General features: G+C 36.0%; 1 protein-coding gene across 1 annotated transcript; it reads left to right on the top strand.

The window, feature by feature from the left end:
* Positions 1 to 2,524: 2,524 nt before the first annotated feature.
* On the top strand, positions 2,525 to 19,570 carry LOC133288787 (uncharacterized). Its single transcript, XM_061486606.1, has 21 exons — positions 2,525 to 2,805; positions 2,993 to 3,091; positions 3,187 to 3,338; positions 3,769 to 3,841; positions 3,926 to 4,048; positions 4,494 to 4,602; positions 5,583 to 5,662; positions 5,818 to 5,899; positions 6,170 to 6,309; positions 6,400 to 6,510; positions 6,648 to 6,764; positions 6,885 to 6,974; positions 8,839 to 8,892; positions 9,158 to 9,232; positions 9,337 to 9,412; positions 9,518 to 9,617; positions 9,981 to 10,050; positions 12,528 to 12,601; positions 13,162 to 13,268; positions 18,343 to 18,600; positions 19,112 to 19,570. Exons 1-21 carry the CDS (start codon positions 2,680 to 2,682, stop codon positions 19,366 to 19,368), a joined length of 2,373 nt encoding a protein of 790 aa, XP_061342590.1. The 5' UTR covers positions 2,525 to 2,679; the 3' UTR covers positions 19,369 to 19,570.
* Positions 19,571 to 19,858: the final 288 nt, after the last annotated feature.

The following is a 19,858-nucleotide window of genomic DNA, read 5'->3' as shown; positions in this document are numbered from 1 at the left end:
TTGAGTTTGATAGGAAAATGTAAAAAAAGTTGTTTGGTTGAGAAAAATTTTACTGGAGAAATTAGGTAACTTTTGTAAAATCTATGTTTGACTTTTTGTAAAATATAGATGGGGAAAATAATACAACATTACGAAAATAACCTTGTACGTTTAGTATGATGAGTGCACTCTAAAATGAATTTAAGAGCATTTTGTACAATATCAATGTACGTTTGAACTTCTTATAATATTAATAGACTGTGCCTAACTTGTTTCCAATTGTCACAGAAGTTTATATATGTGTAAGCTTTTATCTTTGTCTTAAATACGTTCATTAAATCACCCATTGTTTGCTAATATTAATTATAACCAAAAAGAACTTTAATTAAATTCGGAAACAGACTCAAAAAGGATTCACGAGTCACTACAAGAAGAGGAAGAGCTTGTCTCCTACACGGTGCAATAGAATGCAGGTGAAAATGTAGTGAGATGGGATAATTTATTTTATTCTTGGAATAAAAATGCTTGTTCACAAAATCACTATTCAGCAGTGGACTTTGTTTCCATATATATATATATATATATAAAAGTGCTGAATATTAATTATTGTCACATATATACAACGGATGAAAAAGTTCTGCTCTCTGTTGTGTGTAACATTATTAATTATCGAGGAGGGTATAATGGGTGTCTTCAAAGTGTGTCAATAGTGCTTTACCCGGGTTTTAAAAAAAAATCACTCTCAAATTCGCTTTCTAAACAGTGCCGATACCTTTCTTTCTCAGGCAAAGTTGAAAAAGCCATGCAAATTACATGGATGGGGATTTGATCATAATCTGTTGAAACAAACGTTGGTTTTCTAAAAACTTTACTTCATTTGCATAGGAAAATGTTGAAAAAAATGGAACCAAACACCACCTAAGGGTTTAGTGTTTTTCTTTTTCTCCAAGAGAAATATTTCTCTTTAGTAATTTGATTGAGGGGATTTTATGCTGCTAGCATACGAAAGAGTAAGCATACAAAAAGGACGAGGATAATGCAGGAAGTCACTCGGCTAGCCTGGTGGTGAGAGGGTGGATAGTAGATGCCGGATTGGATTCCCATTGTATTCAAAAAAGAAAAGAAAAAAAGGACAAAGATATCTCGAATCAGCCAAACGCTCAGTTTGTAGCTTGAAATGAAAAAAAAAATCCATAATCACGAAGCAGATTTATCGAGTGCAATGCCGAGGAAATTTTTTCTACAGAAAAACTAGTATATAGAGTACAAGGAATATATCAAATAATGGTAGTTTAGTTGGCGTCAGATGTGAGAGTATATATTTGATCCTTTCAATATCATCTTTAGAAGGGAGGGATTTAAAGTTTGATCTCGGGACTTATCATGAATTAAACAAATCGCAAATAGATGAGTAGATTGAAATATCTATAAAAAAAAACAAGGAATATTACATTAGCACACACTATAGAGCGCTAGGAATAATATCATTTTTGTTTAGAGAAAATCAAATTACATATGGTTAAATCAGCAAATTACATTTTCTTAATAATAAATGAAAAGATGGTATATCATGGTATTCTAATAAGTTAAAATCAAAAAAAAAAAATAGTTACCAACTAACGGTAGCTCAGTTGTCGTATGAGAGCTGAGCAGATACAGGTGAGAACATGTGTTCAATCTTCTCTAATACCATCTTTGAAAAGGGTTTAAAGCCTTAATTATAAACCCGTTTCGAACAGGATTACCTCTCATAAAGCATATATGTGATTTATCAAGAAAAAAAAAAAAAAAAAAGAAAGAACAATTTAATAACAATAGCAATAGTAACCAAATTGTCACGTTTTTTAAAAAAATTTGTCTAAATGCCACCCAAACGGTATTTTTTATCAGACGACCCCGGATCCAAATTTGTGACCAGTCATAGTGAACTTGGTTAGGCCATGTGGCATGTTCCCCGTTAGTGTACCAATTTCGCTACAAGTCATAGCGAACTTAATTTAGTCAGGTTTTCCTTTTTTTGCAAATTGTGCATATGTCACGAAATCATATGCAACGAAATTCATTACTACGGATAGCAAACTTGGTACACTAATAAAAACGTGTTTTCTTTTTTTTTCAAATTGTGCATATGTCACGAAATCATATGCGACGAAATTCGTTACTATAAATAGCGAACTTGGTACACTAATAAAAACATGCCACACAGTCTAACCAAGTTCGTTATAATTTATATTAAACTTAAACACGTGGCAGTACTATAAAAACCATAAAAACTATTGTTCCCATGACATTTGAGATTATTATTTTTTGTTGAGAAATGTGGCATTTATGTCACTGTTGCGATAACGATGACTGTTTTTCCCTTAATTTAAATGTGAATTGCAATCTCTTGAAAAGAAGGAAAATAAAGTGATTTTTCCTTCTTCTTTTTAATTGTAAAAATACAAGACGAATTAATTATTATCATTATATTTAATAAAAATAAAAATGATGAAGTAAACATATATTTTTGGGAAGATAAAAATTAAAGCAGCATGGTAACGATAAGATGAAGGTGAGTATGGCCTTTCCCTCCTCATTGGTTTGGAATTATTGTATTGTGTTGCGTTGAGGAAGAGTGAATCAGATCGCGTACCGTACCACGAGTAATAGGAGCTATAGGTGAATCAGTGATCAGAATTGTGATTTTGGATCGAAATAATGTTTAAATTCCTGAAAGAGGTGGTGGGTGGATCTGGAACGGGCCTTAAGGATCTCCCATACAACATTGGCGAACCTTACCCTTCTGCTTGGGGTTCTTGGGTTCATTACCGCGGCACCTCCAAGGTAACTCACTCTTACACTCTTACTCTTACTTACTTATAATATCTATCTATATGTTAATGTTAATGTTGGTTGATTTAATCTTATACTTGATACGAAACAATCAATACGTTTTTATTAAATGTTAACTTCAATTTGGACACTAGGCCTTGCTAATTACACGTTGATTTGGTTTTGGTTATTGTTTCAGGATGATGGGTCTGCTGTGTCAATCTTCTCTCTATCTGGGACCAATGCTCAGGACGGACATTTAGCTGCGGGTCGTAATGGTGTGAAGCGTCTACGCACTGTAAGCTATGCTATATCATCTAATGTTTGCTGTTACATTTCAATTTCTGTATTATTATTTTTTTTCTTCTTGTTTTTAATGGTGCTCTTTTTCAGGTTAGGCATCCAAATATTTTGTCATTTCTTCACAGTACCGAGATCGAAACTCATGATGCTGGTTCTCCCAAGGTTACAATTTATATGGTAACCGAGCCTGTAATGCTACTGTCAGACAAGATTAAGGAGTTAGGTCTTGAAGGTACACAGAGGTATCAATGGAGCTCCTGCTTCATATTGCACATAATCTCCAGTTTAATGCCTTTGTTTCCGGTGGCGGACCCCGGATTTTTATAATAGGGGCGAAAATAAAATATTTAAAATTGTAAGTATTATAAAGACTAATAGGAGATACTAACTATTATAAATATTTTTGAGGAAGAGGCTAACTATTAGTACTAATAGCCTATTATTATTAGAAAAATATTATTTTATACATAAATTTAGGGAGGGGCGACTGCCAATGCTAGCCCCTCCCTGGGTCCGTCTCTTTTTGTTTCCTATTAGGCTATGAGAAATATTATATGTAAGTTACAGAGCATGAGAGCAAAAGCTTTGATTTTACTGTTGAGCTCGAGTATCTATTGGTTTCTTAACTGAGTTAGTATTTGCTTGTTATTGTGTTCCTTACTGGGGTTGTAGGGATGAATATTATGCTTGGGGCCTGCATCAAATAGCGAAAGCTGTGAGCTTCTTAAATAATGATTGTAAACTTGTGAGTATTCATGAGCCAAATATGGTTTTTTATTGCTCATTACTTTCTTTTTCAGTTTTTCTTGACAAACTTTGTCTGGTGCAGGTTCATGGTAATGTTTGCATGGCTAGTGTTGTTGTCACGCAAACTTTGGACTGGAAACTCCATGCTTTTGATGTTCTATCAGAGTTTGATGGGAGTAATGAAACTTCGTCTGGGCAAATGCTGGTAATTTTGTGTTTGGTTGGAATACCTTGTTTTCTTGTTAGCTTTAGCATTTTGCTGTGAACTTTTATTTTTCCTTTTTCTTGAAGTTCAGATATTAGTAACTCATCCTAGTGAAATAATCACTCCACATACGGTGAAAGTTCCTGGGTATGAGGTTAAAAGGTCCTTTTAACTCATCAGCAGACTGAAGTGTGATTTTAAAACTTTTCCTCAAGTTTCAGCCATGTGTTGCTTCACTTTACTGGTCTTTTTTAGCATTTGAGGCTGAGCATCTATCTTTACAACATTCATTGCAACATTGACTGACATTATGGAAGCTCCCTTGTAAGGAGTTTTTTCTGGGTCATCTTGCAAAGATTTAATTAGGCCTTTTTATTTTTGAAAAGAATAAAAGGATATCAATTAGTAAATCCTAATATATATTCCTCACATGTTTTCGATTTAGCAATATGCATGGCTTGTTGGAGCACAATACAAACCAATGGAGCTTGTAAAATCTGACTGGGCTGTAATTAAGAAGTCTCCTCCATGGGCCATTGATTCTTGGGGCATGGGTATGTTATTTTCCGTTCCTTTTAATTATAATGCATTGCGATGGCAATTTGGAATATAAGGTGGAATGGAAAAACGGAACATTCTGGTATTGTTGCATTTTTACTTGGTTGCTGATGGTGACATTTCACGGCCTTTTATTGTCTAGCCTAGTCAACATGGTTGTATCAAGTGGCCATAACTTATATTATGGAACTTGTTCTCATTTAGAGCTGGCTGCTTCCACAAAGAGGAACAAATAAATTTAACTTATAGTTTGTGAAATTACATTAGTTTTCTTGCTGTCAGAGATATAAAAAGCAATTTTGAACCTTCACCTACCATCTTTAGGGAGAGCTGGTCCTTGATATGGTATCATAATTTCTATGACAAGATAGTTACGAGTTCAGCAAAGGTAGAGTGAGCTTGTACAATATTTGCACTTCAAGCCCAAAAGGTTCTTTCGTAAGGGGATATGTTAGTGATATAAAAACCAATCTTGAACTATCACCTAACAATTTGAGCTTTTGAGAGAATTGATATTTACAGTTGTTTACATAATGGAGTGCAATTAGTGAAACTCCCTGGCCCTCTTATTCTTGCATATTGGGTATGTTTCTTCTTGCTCTTTTTGTTAAGAAGGGATCAGAATGTCAATTGGGGTTCTTAAGGAAGAAGGAAATATTCTTAAATCTGCATTTGCATTATGTTGCTGATAATGGCCAATCCCCTTCTTTCCAAACCTAGTAATTTGTATGCATTTCAAAATTTGATGTTTACATATTTTGTTTAACCTTTTCTCTCGCATAAATTTTCTTTAAGAATATGTTTATATATTAAAAGAAATTTGCTACCTTTTTGTCTGAGTTAGTAATTTTAGTTTAAATTATGAAAACTTGTACAGATGTTATAGATTCACAGACTAATTTTTATCCTGTCTTTTTTCATTTTTTTCTCTTTCTAAGTAGACCTTTCTAAATCACTAAAAATTCTAATTTTATAGGTTGTCTAATCTATGAGCTATTCTCTGGTATGAAGTTGGTGAAAACTGAGGAGTTACGCAACACTGTCTCCATTCCCAAGGTCAGCCTGCTTAGGAATTTAATCTGTTTGTTTTTCTATTTATTATGTGTATAAAGATTAAGGGAGGTTTTGGTCTGTAAGTTGCTTTTATATCTCATTCTGATGAAATATTCATTCTTCATTTCTGTATGTGTTTTTCTCTCTCTTTCTTACAGTCTTTGCTTCCAGATTACCAGCGGCTACTAAGTTCCACGCCTTCTCGTAGATTGAATACATCAAAGCTTATAGAAAACAGTGGTGAGTGCTTCTTAATATTTTTATAGGTGTCATTTATAGAAATTTTGTTTAACTTAGCATTGTTGAAGTTTTGCACTTTTACTACTTTGTTTGAAGAATTCATGATCAGTTGTAAAGGAGCAAAAAGAATATCCGCTTCAACAATCTACAACTCATTCTAAATGTTTTCCTTTCTTGTTTTGATAGTCATAATTTTTTGTAATCCTGATATAGTTTCTCTGCATTCCTTTCCGTGTATTTAATTTGAGTTTATTGCTAATGGATGTGCAGAGTATTTTCAAAATAAGCTGGTAGACACAATTCATTTCATGGAAATTCTCAGTTTGAAAGACAGTGTTGAGAAAGACACCTTCTTCCGCAAGCTTCCAAATTTAGCAGAGCAGCTTCCTCGTCAGATTGTGTTGAAGAAGGTATGTCACTTTGGAAGTTCTAATTTTAAACTTTAATCTGATAAACATTTTATCCCATTTGATTATGTCGTTCATTTTTGGTTTTCACAGTTACTTCCTTTATTAGCTTCTGCCCTTGAATTTGGTTCAGCTGCTGCCCCCGCCTTGACTGCATTGTTGAAAGTGGGTTCCTGGCTTTCAGCTGAGGAGTTTCGTGTCAAGGTAAATAATAATTTCAGTCCTTTCATGATGATCTTTTTCTTCTTTCTTTCAGTGTGCTTAATTAATACACTCTCGCTATCTTACTATAATCAGGATTCATCTCATGCTTGTATTGGATTTCAATATTTCATATTTAGGTTCTTCCAACAATTGTTAAACTCTTTGCCTCCAATGACCGAGCTATTCGAGTTGGCCTTCTTCAACATATTGATCAATATGGAGAGTCATTATCAGCACAAGTTGTTGACGAGCAGGTACGTAGTCAAGATAAGATTGTTTAATTTCTTTACTTCTTTTTTCTGTGTTGTACAATACAAAGAGATTCATGCTAACAATGTGGATACTGTGCAATTATCATTGACACTTATGATCAGGTTTACCCTCATGTTGCTACTGGATTCTCTGATACATCTGCTTTTCTGAGGGAACTTACTCTCAAGTCCATGCTAATTCTGGCTCAGAAGGTATGTATATTTTATATACATGTTGGCAAATTTTTCTTTCTTGTTGTCAAATGTTTATTTTAAAAACGAGAGATGTTATTGGCTTAATGAGAATTTTGGACACATGAAATTTGTTATACTGTTATATGGCTAGTACTGGGCTTTTGGTGTTTACATAGTATATATGACCTGGTTATTGCAAAATTTATATTAGGGCCTGTTTGGAGCACCTGACAAAGCAGATAGGATAGGATAACTTATCATATCCTACTTTTATCTTTTGTTTGGTGGGTCAATAGGATATGATTAGCTTATTCTATTGTCTCATTTTATCCTATCCAATACAGGATTTCTTATCCTATGGGGGGAGCTGGGTTAGGATTCAACAAGATAGGATATCAATATTGGATACCTAATATATCCTCACGCTATCCAATATATCCCCACGCTACCCAATATATTTGTATTTATTGCATTATATTTTATTTTTTCTTTCTCCTCTCTCCTTCTACATAATCTTATCAGATTGCTATTCAGGTGCTCACCAAACACAGGACATGATATAAGCTTATCAGCCCCATATCATATCCTACCTTTATCAGTTCCATATCATATCCTACCTTTATCCTATCCTGTTCACCAAACGAGCTTTTAAAGTGATCTCCGTACTATGTAAGCTTTGATGGAAGGTATAATGTAGAACACATTTCTTAATTATGCATATTTAAGGTAGAATTAAATGAATTAATATTAGTGATATTACTGATTTGGGCCAAGTTCTAGTTAGATCTAACATGATATTGTAATATTGTATGCCTTGGTGTCTCAATGATCTTAATGGATTGTTTGAGGGGTGGGATGGTGCTTTGAATATTAACCTGTCTAGTTAAACAGAGGTCTGGCTTGTGTCAGAGCTTGGGAAATAGCATGACAGAGCTGTTATTGCTCTTAGAACTACCTTAGTTGGTTTTTCAATATGTATTCGAATAAATGCTTTCTAAGATGCTCAGATTTAGTTATTGGGTTTAAACTTCAAATAAGGTTTGCTTCTGATTCACATTTATAATGCCAAATGGTCATCAAATTCTGATTGGTTCTTAAAATTGTTTTTTGATATTTGATAAAAGAAGAAATTCATTAATACAAAGAGAAGGGAGGATAAGGAATCCTCCTACAAAAAAGAACAAAACAGTAAAGTACCAAGAAATAAAGAAATTCAAGGGAACAAAGCTGCGCAATCCCTCAATATATATTGTAAAGAACCAATTCAACTCAAAAGCTTAAGCTATTAGGTGAAGGCTTTTTTAATGGTTTATATTATACTCCAACATGCCCCCTCTCACGAGATCCTACTGGGATTGGATGGTGGATAATGCACAGGCCCACCTATCTGTGCTAAAAAACTCCACAAGACTTGATTAATTATTAACACCGAGGCTCCGATACTATGTAAAGAACCAATTCAACCCAAAAGTTTAAGTTATAAGGTGAGGTCCTTTTTAATGGTTTATATTATACTCTAACATATATGTTGGTGAACCCCGTTAGAAAGGCTATGTGCTTAAAAGCTTAAATCCTTTATCTTCACTGTTTCTTTTCTTCCTTTTTCATCTCCCAATCTTCTCTTCTATTTGATGAATTTGCAAGAGTTACTTGTTTGTTTGTTTATTTATGGGAAATTGTTTTCTCCAGCTGTAGGAGATAACAATCTTATGTCACAGAGACATAGGAACACATGCCTGCATTTTCTTTTTTTTCTTTTTTTCTGTAGCTTGTGGGCTCCACATTTCTTGTTAGTGCTGGAAAAAAAACATCTCTCATGTTAAATGAGAGAAGTATTGCCCGTTATTTGTTTGTAACAATGTTTTTTATCTCATAATTGCAGCTGTCTCATAGGACCATTTCAGGGTCGTTATTAAAGCATCTGTCAAAGTTACAGGTACTGCGTCAACCATTAATGTGTAGGGAATTAAAGGCTAATTGCTTCTGCTGACTGAGGCAATGAAGAATAAGCAAGCCTTACTTTTTGCTTTCCATTAATAATTTACACTCTATTTTAAGTTGTAAAAATGGAGGCATTTTAAGGGTAATTTTTTTTTGGGGGGGTTGGGGTGGGGGGAAGGGTTGTTGGGCTGATGAGAAAGGCATCTTCTTTTCTGGTTGTCCTTTTCTAAAATGTATAAATTCTGATATTTGTTTTGTAGGTTGATGAAGAACCAGCAATACGAACAAATACTACCATTTTATTGGGAAATATTGCAAGCTACTTAAACGAAGGGGTATAATCAAATTATATCTGCAAGTTCAAATAGTTTGGTATATTTTATTTAATGATGCTAGCATCCGTTCATTGGTGAATTAACTCTTCATAGCTATTTTGCAGACAAGAAAAAGAGTGTTGATTAATGCATTTACGGTCCGTGCTTTACGTGATACTTTTCCACCTGCTAGAGGAGCAGGTATCAGAATCATGCACATCTATCTATTACTCTTGTTCTTCAGTTTTTCTGTTGGTAAATTCTTCGAAAAGTATTTTCTTATCATTTTAAATTTTGATTGTTCAGGCATTATGGCTTTATGTGCCACCAGTTCATATTATGACATCACTGAAGTTGCTACTAGGATTCTTCCTAATGTTGTTGTACTCACAATTGATCCTGACAGGTTATATCTTGCAGTTGGTTTATTATTTTCTAATATCCCCTTAGCTATTTGTAGATGAGGAGTTCTCTAGTAAATTGATTTATCCCACTAATTAATATACGGGTTGACTCATTTTTTTTCAAAATAATTTACTTTTATTCTTGCTTAATTCCTTCTTCTTTTTTAAAATTTTTAGTATTAGAATATTGGAATCTTCATGATAGATGTTCTTCTGTATGAGTATTTATATTGGTGCTATGTGCTGCTTTGGTTGTTTTGCAGTCTTCAGATTCCAAATAGAGATCATTCTTGTCATTATACCTTTGGTTATATCTCATTTTTCAAGGTAGTAATTATATGTTATTCTTATCATGGTTCAAACAGTGATGTTCGTTCTAAGGCATTTCAAGCTGTTGATCAATTTTTGCAGTTGGCAAAGCAATATTATGAAAAGGTATACTCTGGAATTCTTTTTGGCTGTTACTCATCCATATTATGGTTCTTAATTGAATCTGCATGTATATCTTTCAGAAGAAATTAGATGAAAGTTTAGAATTATTATTATTATTATTAATTTAACTAACTTCTGATTTCATATAAGTAAGTCCACCCATATATATCAAATTGGATTACACTCTCTTTAGAGTAGTTTAATCTTTTAGTCTATTCTCTCTTAAATGAAAAGAATGACACATGTCATTCTTACTTTCTCTTTTTAAATTTGAATTCAAATTCATTTGAATCAATAGCTTTATAATATTTTTCATTTTTTCTCTTTGAATTTGTTTTTTTAGATTCTACAAATTAATTATGCATATCTCCCTTATAATTTTAAACATTTTTTCTTTTTTTTATATTTTTAATTTGTACCAAATATAAAAATACCCTTGCAATGTACGGGATACTTGTTAGTTCTTGTTTTTTTTTTTTGAAAGCAAACAGGAAACAGAAAAACAAAAAAAGAAACTAGGGACACCTCCTAGACCAAACTACTCCTACATAGTCCCTTTCAAGTTTGTCACGACAACCAGAAGGAGGCGAGTCAAACTCTTGTAAAGACCAATCAAAGGAGTAGGCAAAAGAGGCCATCCAATCGGCAACCCCATTCCCTTCCCTATGAATATGGGAAATTCTAACCCTCCAATTCCAATCCAGCATATTCCTTATGCGCAAGACCAAGTTAGACGCTGGATGATGAGAGCTGCACCCTTCTCTTATGAAAAACTGGGCTACTAAGGAATCACCTTCAAACCAGACAAAACGGAAACCTTTCCTCCATGCAATCTCAAGCCCAAGGAGACAACCCCAAAGTTCTGCTAACAAAACATTACCACAACCAAGATTTTTACAAAAGCCAACAAGCCACCTTCCACTAGCATTCCTAAATACACCCCCACAAGCAGAAGCTTCTCCATTATTCATACTTGACCCATCCACATTGAGCTTAACCCAAGGGTCCGAAGGAAAAACCCAAGAAACTAATTTCTCTTTATTCGAGTTAGTCTCAAGACCAGCAACCCGAAGTGTGTTTTCTGACCAAGAAAAATCTTCACCATAGACCATAGCAGCTCTAAAAGTGCCATAAGCAGGAACAGAAGATCCCTGAAAAATTTTCTTATTCCTAGCTTGCCAAATGAAACAGGAAATGATACCAAACAGAAGAGGCCATGATGGCAAATTGGACCAATTACGATCCTCAGAGATATTGGACAACACCCATTGCTGAAGATTAAGAGAGAAAAAAATCCTCCCAAGCCTCTCGCTTAACTGCAATCTCCCACGCTTTTTTTGCTGCAATACAATCTCTAACCGCATGTAAGGAAGTTTCCGTAAAACAATTGCACAGATGACATATATCTGAACCCGCCATGTGCCGTCTGCAACGCCTTTCATTTGTCAAAATTTTATCTCCTAACAACAGCCAAAGGAACGTACGAATCCGTTCAGGTCCATGCCACTGCCAAACGCGATTCCAAGGTAAATTGGTAGATTCCTCGTTACCCCTGGATATGGCCATATAAGCGGACTTCAGCGAAAAACTCCCATCAGATGTCCTTGTCCACAAAATTCGGTCATGACCATTAACATCCGAAGGAGGAAGGATGTTATTAATACGAGCATTGACGTGATCGGGAAGACTATGCTGGAAAGCCCCCCACATCCAACTTCCGGAGGATGAGACAAGATCAGAGACCATTAGCTGATAATTTATCTGAGAGGGATCAGAAATAGCAGCATAGGATGAGAGTGCACCACAACCCGGAACCCACGGGTCATCCCAAAAATGAGTAGAATTTCCATTACCTAGCAAAATTCTGGAATGCTGTAATATCACAGGCCAAGACGAAACAATTGCTTTCCAAAGAGAGGAGCTATTCCGAGTAGCAGAAATATTAGGAACCAAATCAGACTGAACTTTATACTTGCTCTTTAAAACTCTAGCCCAAAACTTTATCCTTTACACGTCATCTCTAGTTATACAGTTTTACGAATAATGTCCTTTGTTAAATTTTTTGTTGATAAAAAAAACATTTTATTTTAATGAAATCTCTTGTGTGAAGAAAACACAATCATTCCTCATGTTTTTTAGGGTTCTCCCCTAAGGCCCGAATCCCATTATACTGACAGTTAGGGATGATCTGCTTGGGTATACAGATTAAGGTACATACATTATCCAAAAAAATAAAAGTACGGCAAAAGGTTGAAGTGATGGGAAATTATTGGGTATTTGACATACATTATCTATCAGACAAATTTGAGAAAAACCTAATATTAAAAGTTTAAACAATTTATATAGTTTACTGTTCTAATAAATTAAGGAAGCCCGGCTTATGTGGTTGGCCTATTTGATGGTGATAATTTGTTGTTTCCCCCTTTTATTGGTGATTTGTGATACTGATGTTTATGTTCTTGTTTGTCTTTCTGTTATAGACAAATACAGCAGACGCTACTGGGGGTGCAGGCATGGGAATCTCATCAATTCCAGGAAATGCAAGTTTACTTGGGTAAGTCAGTCCAAACTTTGTGTGGCCAGGCATTTTACATGTTAAGCAATAAAGGGAGAGCAAGAGTGTTAACATGAATTTTTTATATTAGATAATTTAGATCACAATTATTCAAGAGGAGGTTCCATTTTTTTTCTTTCCTACATTAGTGTTTTAATTAAAAATGCACAGAATAATACCTAATTTTTGATTTCTTGTCTACCTTTGTATTATGAGGAGTTTTCTTTAATGTTGTGTCTCTTGCAATCTAATTTTAAAAACTTGATTTAGTGGCCACATACAAATGCATATAAATTAGGAGGGTTGCAGATAATTACAGAGTGGATAGTAATGATCAGAAGCTTGCATTTATGACTTCTTATTGGTAGTATACGTGCATTCAAGCATGCATACGTGGGTTTGCATTCTACTCCAGGAAAGGTACTTAATCAGTTGCAAAAAATAACACCTTAGGGTGCCTGATTTTCTAGTTGAGCTTCAGTCCTCTTTAACTGCACCTGTGCTGCTGAGCAGTTTCTCCGCATTTAACCCATGCTTACTTAACTCTCGTTACTATGCAGATGGGCTATGAGCTCTTTGACCCTTAAGGGTAAACCTTCTGATCATGCTCCAGTTCCTTCTGTGAGTTCTAGTGCACTTACTCCAACATCTTCTAATGCCAGCTCAGGTATGCCTAATGATCAATCTCTTAGTTATTTTAAATCTGATTTGCTTGTTGCATATTCATCTCAATATGTGATTAAATCTTCCCCTCCCCATTTTGGCCTGCTTTGCATCAAGCTCTTGATCAATTTTTATTTTCACGACTGAACATCTAAAAAGTGTAGCATGGGTTCAACCACCAGATCATCCATATAACTTTAAATGCCATTAATGCTTTGTAGAAAATTAGAATTCAAACATGTTTCCGTTTTTATTTCCTATTAATTAGGATTGATTATGATTGATTAGGATTGATTATGATTGATTAGGATTAATTGTGATTGATTAGATTGATTGTGATTAGGATTGTGATAGGATTGATTAGTCATCGCTTAGTCATTCTTAGCGATTCTTTCTTGTATAAATACTCACTCATGTAATTTATTCAATATCAATATACAAAAACTTCTTTTCAATATAGTATCAGAGCGGGTTCGTTCCTACCCTAATTCAAATCTGAAATAACCATCCAAACACTTCCATCACCGTCAAACACCTCCTAAACACCGCCTTGAATCTGTCCAACACAGAAACCTAGTTTACTGACCTCCGATCAAAAAAAGTGAGGTGACCATTCGACTCAGAAGGATCCGACGAGTCGACCGCCGCTGGACCCATCGCCGTCAGCCGCTGCACGCGCCACCACGCGCCGCCTTCCAGACGTTTTTTTTCCGTCGCGACTTGCACAGACCTTCTTGCCGGCTTCTCCCCTTCCTGTTCCAGAGGTCAGATCAAAAGTTTACAAAACTTGATTTTTCATCAACGGTCAACCCTTCTCTTTTTATTCATGGCTTCCTCAAAACACTCTTTTTATTACCACGAGCAACCTCCTAAGGCCATTAGTCATGTGGTCCAGCAAGGTACAACTTTCCATGTTGATAGTCAAAATCATTGGATCCTTGATTCTGGAGCCTCTGATCATATGACAGGTAATCTTGGCTTGTTTTGTTCATACACTCCATATTCTGAACCTTCTCGGGTCAAGATCGCCGATGGCAGTTTTTCCCAGATTGCGGGACACGGAACCATTAAACTTTCTGAGCTGATTACTTTGACATCAGTTCTTTATGTTCCTTCTCTGACTTGTAATCTCATTTCCATTAGCAAGCTCACCTCTGAGTTGCATTGCTTTGCTAAATTCTTTCCACATGGTTGTGTTTTTCAGGAACAGGACTCGGAGAGGATGATTGGCAGTGCTAGAGAGGATGGTGGACTTTACTACTTTGAGGAGGATGTGACTCATGAAGCTGTTTTCGTAGAAAAAAACTCTATGTTTCCTTTTGATTCATGTAATGATGTTATGCTGTGGCATCGTAGGCTAGGCCATCCAAATTTTATTTATCTTCAGAAGTTGTTGCCAAACTTATTTATTAATAAAAGTCCAAGTTTGTTTTCTTGTGATATTTGTCAACTTGCCAAGCATACTCGTGCTCATTATCCTTCTAAAGTTCACCATGACTCTTCCCCATTTTCCTTAATTCATAGCGACATATGAGGTCCAGCCCGTGTTAAAAATATTTCAGGTACTCGATGGTTCATTACCTTCATTGATGACCATTCTCGAGTTTGTTGGGTGTATCTTCTAAAGGATAAGTCCGATGCTGCATCCGTGTTTAAAAAATTTCATGCCATGGTTCAAACCCAATTCCAAGTTGCTATACAAATTCTTCGTACAGATAATGGCAAAGAGTATTTTAACTCTATTCTTGGAGAATATCTTTCCCAACATGGCATCCTTCACCAAAGCTCGTGTCCTGACACACCCCAACAAAACGGAGTTGCGGAAAGAAAAAACCGACATCTCCTTGAAGTTGCTCGGGCTCTTATGTTTACCACGAGTGTTCCTAAATATCTTTGGGGAGAGGCAGTTCTCACTGCCTCGTATCTGATAAATCGAATGCCATCTCGCATTCTGAAATTTCAGTCTCCTCTTTCTAGTCTTGTTCGTATCTTCCCTTCCTTCCGAGGTGTCTCCTCCTTACCTCTCAAGTTATTTGGTTGTGTTGTATTTGTCCATATTCCCTCCCATCAACGGTCTAAGCTTGATCCTAAGTCTCTCCAGTGTGTCTTTATTGGTTATTCTCTTACTCAACGTGGCTATAAGTGTTATTCACCCTCTCTTCGTAAGGTCTTTGTCTCTATGGATGTCACTTTTTCTGAGAATGACCCTTTCTTCCCCTCGACTTCTCTTCAGGGGGAGTCTATAGGAGTAGATGAAGATCAGTCATGGGAACCTATTAATGCCACAATATTACCTCTACTTTTGGAAACAGGGGGAGCTACAGAATCCTCACCATCAGGAGCCTCCTCAAAATGGGGACAAGTTTATAGCAGGCGAAAGCCTCCTCAAAGTGTGAATAACCCAGAGCCTCTACACTGCCAGGATTCTGAACCATGTTCTAGTTCCAGCACCCCAATACTTGAGTGTCATGGTGAAAATGATCTACACTTGCCCATTGCTCTCAGAAAAGGTACTCGATCTTGTACTACTCATCCTATTTCTAATCATATTTCATATGGAAAGTTGTCCCCAGGGTTTCGTGCTTTCAATACTATGTTGGATAATACAAAGATACCGAGAAATATACATGAGGCTCTCAATGATAAAAAATGGAGGGATGTTGTCTTTGAAGAAATGAATGCTTTAGAAAGAAATGGAACTTGGGAGATAGTGACCCTACCCAAAGGAAAAAAGGCAGTAGGATGCAAATGGGTGTTTACAATAAAATTCAATGCAGATAATAGCATCAACAGATACAAGGCAAGATTGGTTGCAAAGGGTTTCACTCAGACTCATGGGATAGATTATCATGAGACTTTTGCTCCGGTTGCTAACGTCAATACCATCCGAGTTCTCTTATCTCTTGCTGCCAATCTAGATTGGCCTCTGCAACAGTTAGATGTGAAGAATGCATTCCTAAATGGTGACTTACATGAAGAAGTCTATATGGATCCTCCACCTGGTTTTGAAAAGGGAAATGGATCAATGTGTAAACTAAAAAAGTCTCTATATGGATTGAAACAGTCTCCCAGAGAATGGTTCGACAAATTCACACAAGCAGTCAAAAGAAGAGGCTTCATTCAAGCACAGACTGATCATACTCTCTTCCACAAACACTCTAAGGATGGTAAAATTGCTATTCTTATTGTATATGTAGATGATATAATTCTTACAGGTGATGATATTGAGGAATTGAACACCTTGAAGAAATAACTAGCAGCTCAATTTGAACTCAAAGACCTTGGCACTCTCAAATATTTCCTTGGTATGGAAGTTGCTAGGAGCAAAACAGGTATCACTCTAACACAAAAGAAATATGTTCTAGATCTTTTGTTGGAAACAGGAATGTTAGGGTGTAAACCTGCTGAGACACCTGTGGAACCTAATACCAAGTTAGGTATTGAAGATGGGAATGAGGTGGATAAAGAACAATATCAGCGATTGGTTGGTAAACTAATCTACTTATCTCATACGCGTCCTGACATTGCCTTTGCGGTGAGTATGATTAGTCAATTCATGCACTCACCCAAGGAGAAGCATCTTAGTGCAGTCTATAGGGTGCTTAGATACCTCAAGAATACTCCAGGAAGAGGATTATTCTTTAAAAAGGGGTATAAAAGGACAATTGAAATCTACACTGATGCAGATTGGGCAGGCTCATCAGTAGACAGAAGATCTACCTCAGGCTATTGCACCTATGTGTGGGGAAATCTTGTTACTTGGAGAAGCAAAAAGCAAACAGTGGTTGCAAGAAGTAGTGCTGAAGCAGAATTTCGAGCTTTAGCTCATGGAGTTTGTGAAGGAATCTGGTTGAGAAGACTTCTTCAAGAGTTGAAGATTTCATATTCCCTACCAATAAAACTATATTGTGACAACAAGGCAGCTGTTAGCATTGCTCAAAATCCTGTGCATCATGATCGAACAAAGCACGTGGAAGTTGATCGTCACTTCATCAAAGAAAAATTAGATGATGGAAGTGTGCATTTGATATATGTTCCAACCAAAGAGCAAACGGCAGATGTCCTTACCAAGGGCCTACACCGTCCAGCATTCGAAGACTTGATTGGCAAGTTGGGAATGATCAATATTTACCTCCCAACTTGAGGGGGAGTGTAGAAAATTAGAATTCAAACATGTTTCCGTTTTTATTTCCTATTAATTAGGATTGATTATGATTGATTAGGATTGATTATGATTGATTAGGATTAATTGTGATTGATTAGAATTGATTGTGATTAGGATTGTGATAGGATTGATTAGTCATCGCTTAGTCATTCTTAGCGATTCTTTCTTGTATAAATACTCACTCATGTAATTTATTCAATATCAATATACAAAAACTTCTTTTCAATATGCTTTTGTAACCAACTTCAGTCACTCGTAGTCTCGCACTTATTTCACTGGAATATTGCTGCCATCCCTAATGAACATTTGAGTGGTAACTGGTAAATACAAAATCCACTTTAGGAATGACAAATGTATGCGTTGGTGTTGAAAGAAAGGAATCTTCCTCTTGATTAATGAAATCACGAGGAGAAAATTGAGCACCAGCTCCTATTATGAGATGAAGCCAGCAAACAGTGGTGCATCAACCTTGGGTCATTCCTCTCTTGTACCTTTTGATCTTCAGGTCTAGTGCACCACCTTCTCCATGTTTAGAGACAAAAGCTGCTTCTTTTGGATGAAGGGACTTGAGGTCATCAAAATCTATACTCCGCAAGTTCTTTATGAAATAGCTTGTCTTACTTATCGGGGCCCCAAAAAATCAAACTAACTGTACCTTGGTCTGATTTTGTCTTAATTATGAAGAAAAATAAGGAGAAGAAAACTGAGAAACTGTGAGGGGAAGGCACACCTAAAGATGTCATCCCTCGTCTCCCTATCCACCCTTGAGGCAAAGCTATTAATTCTGCTCCCTTATCTGATGATCTGTTGATACTGCCTTTATTTGTTCTGCTTCATTCGGATGGCTTCCTTCTATGAGTAAATTTTTACAATTTCACTTATGTTTATTTCATTTCTTTTTTGGGTATTCTAGCTATTGATACTCCATCAACAGCACCTATCCGTGTAAGCTCCGCACCAGATTTTGCTGAACATCCTGTCCCTACCTCCCCTACATCAACGGATGGCTGGGGGGAACTGGAGAATGGAATCGATGAGGAGCGTGAAAATGACAAGGATGGGTGGGATGATCTGGAACCACTTGAAGAAACAAAGCCAACTCCTGCTCTTGCAAATATTCAAGCAGCTCAAAGACGGCCTGTTTCTCAACCTGCTTCACAGACAAAACAAGGTATTAATTATTCAACTGTTAGTCTTTTGGTAGGGATTTCCTCATTTCCATGACTGCATGTTCCTATAATAATTTTCGGATGTCAGATTGAAAGTTATTTATCTATGTACTAGAATAAAAAAGTGTATCTTGATGCCTATGATTAATGACAATATCCTCACAAAGTGATTGACAGGAGTGTATGAATTCCTAGTTCAGGTTTTGCACTTAATGATTGGATTGGCATTTAGTGAATTAGTGACTAAAGCAGCTGCTTTAATCACTTTTTTAACTAAGAAATGCATTTTGAGCTTTTGTTGTATTTAATTTGACAATTATTACTGAAAAAAATATTGTGTGTCTTCGAGATGCTGCTGCCATTTTATATAGCATGTTTTCTGTACTTGATTGGACAATGTCCTTAAATGCAAAAGGAATATTCCCAACCCAATTAGTCAATTGATTTACTTATTTGGTTAATTTTATGTACTCGGGTATTAAATGGAAGGGCTTTTTAATTTATTTTTTATAGCCTCAAGTTTGCGATCCAAAAGTACGCCAAAGCTGAACAAGGATGAAGATGATGATTTATGGGGTTCCATAGCAGCTCCTGCTCCAAAAACCGCAAAACAATTAAATTTGAAATCAACTGTAACTGATGAAGATGATCCCTGGGCTGCCATTGCTGCTCCTGCACCCACCACAAAGGCCAGGCCCTTATCAGGTGGCAGAGGTCGGGGAGCTAAACCTGCTGCTCCAAAATTAGGTGCTCAGCGGATAATCCGCTGAATTGTCAGAGAACAAAAGGAACGAGGAAAAATTGAATCTGTACGTTTCTTTTGTTTGTTCTGGTGGCTGGTGATCATGTTAAATACAGGAACCCATCTAATATATGAATTACATTTGTGCTTTCTTTTGGCATAATTGATTTGTAATATTCTTTTAAGGTTATCAGATAAATTATCTGCAGTAAGTGAATACGACGTCGTTTTGGGAAAAAAATCATGGTGTTTTTGTAATTTTAGTTTATTTCAGGGTTATAATAGTCTTTATATTTATAATTTTTTAAGATTTCAATACCAAAACGACGTTGTTTTGGGAATAAATACAGATAACTTATCTGTATTAACTGCAGAAACATTTTTCCCTTCTTTTAAATGTCTTGATTTTTATTTGAAGGGAAAAATATTAAGGGCAGCAACCAATGCTATTAAAACCGGTCCAGTCATTGACCCGTCGAGGTACCGGATCACTGGTTTAATCGCATGACCCATTAATT

Source organism: Gastrolobium bilobum, unplaced genomic scaffold, assembly GCF_033153095.1.
Source record: "Gastrolobium bilobum isolate Gb01-03AN ecotype WA unplaced genomic scaffold, APGP_CSIRO_Gbil_v1 utg2264, whole genome shotgun sequence".
Classification (NCBI taxonomy): domain Eukaryota; kingdom Viridiplantae; phylum Streptophyta; class Magnoliopsida; order Fabales; family Fabaceae; genus Gastrolobium; species Gastrolobium bilobum.
The sequence above is the reverse complement of the archived record's forward strand: the minus strand, read 5'-3'. Positions and strand labels throughout refer to the sequence as shown.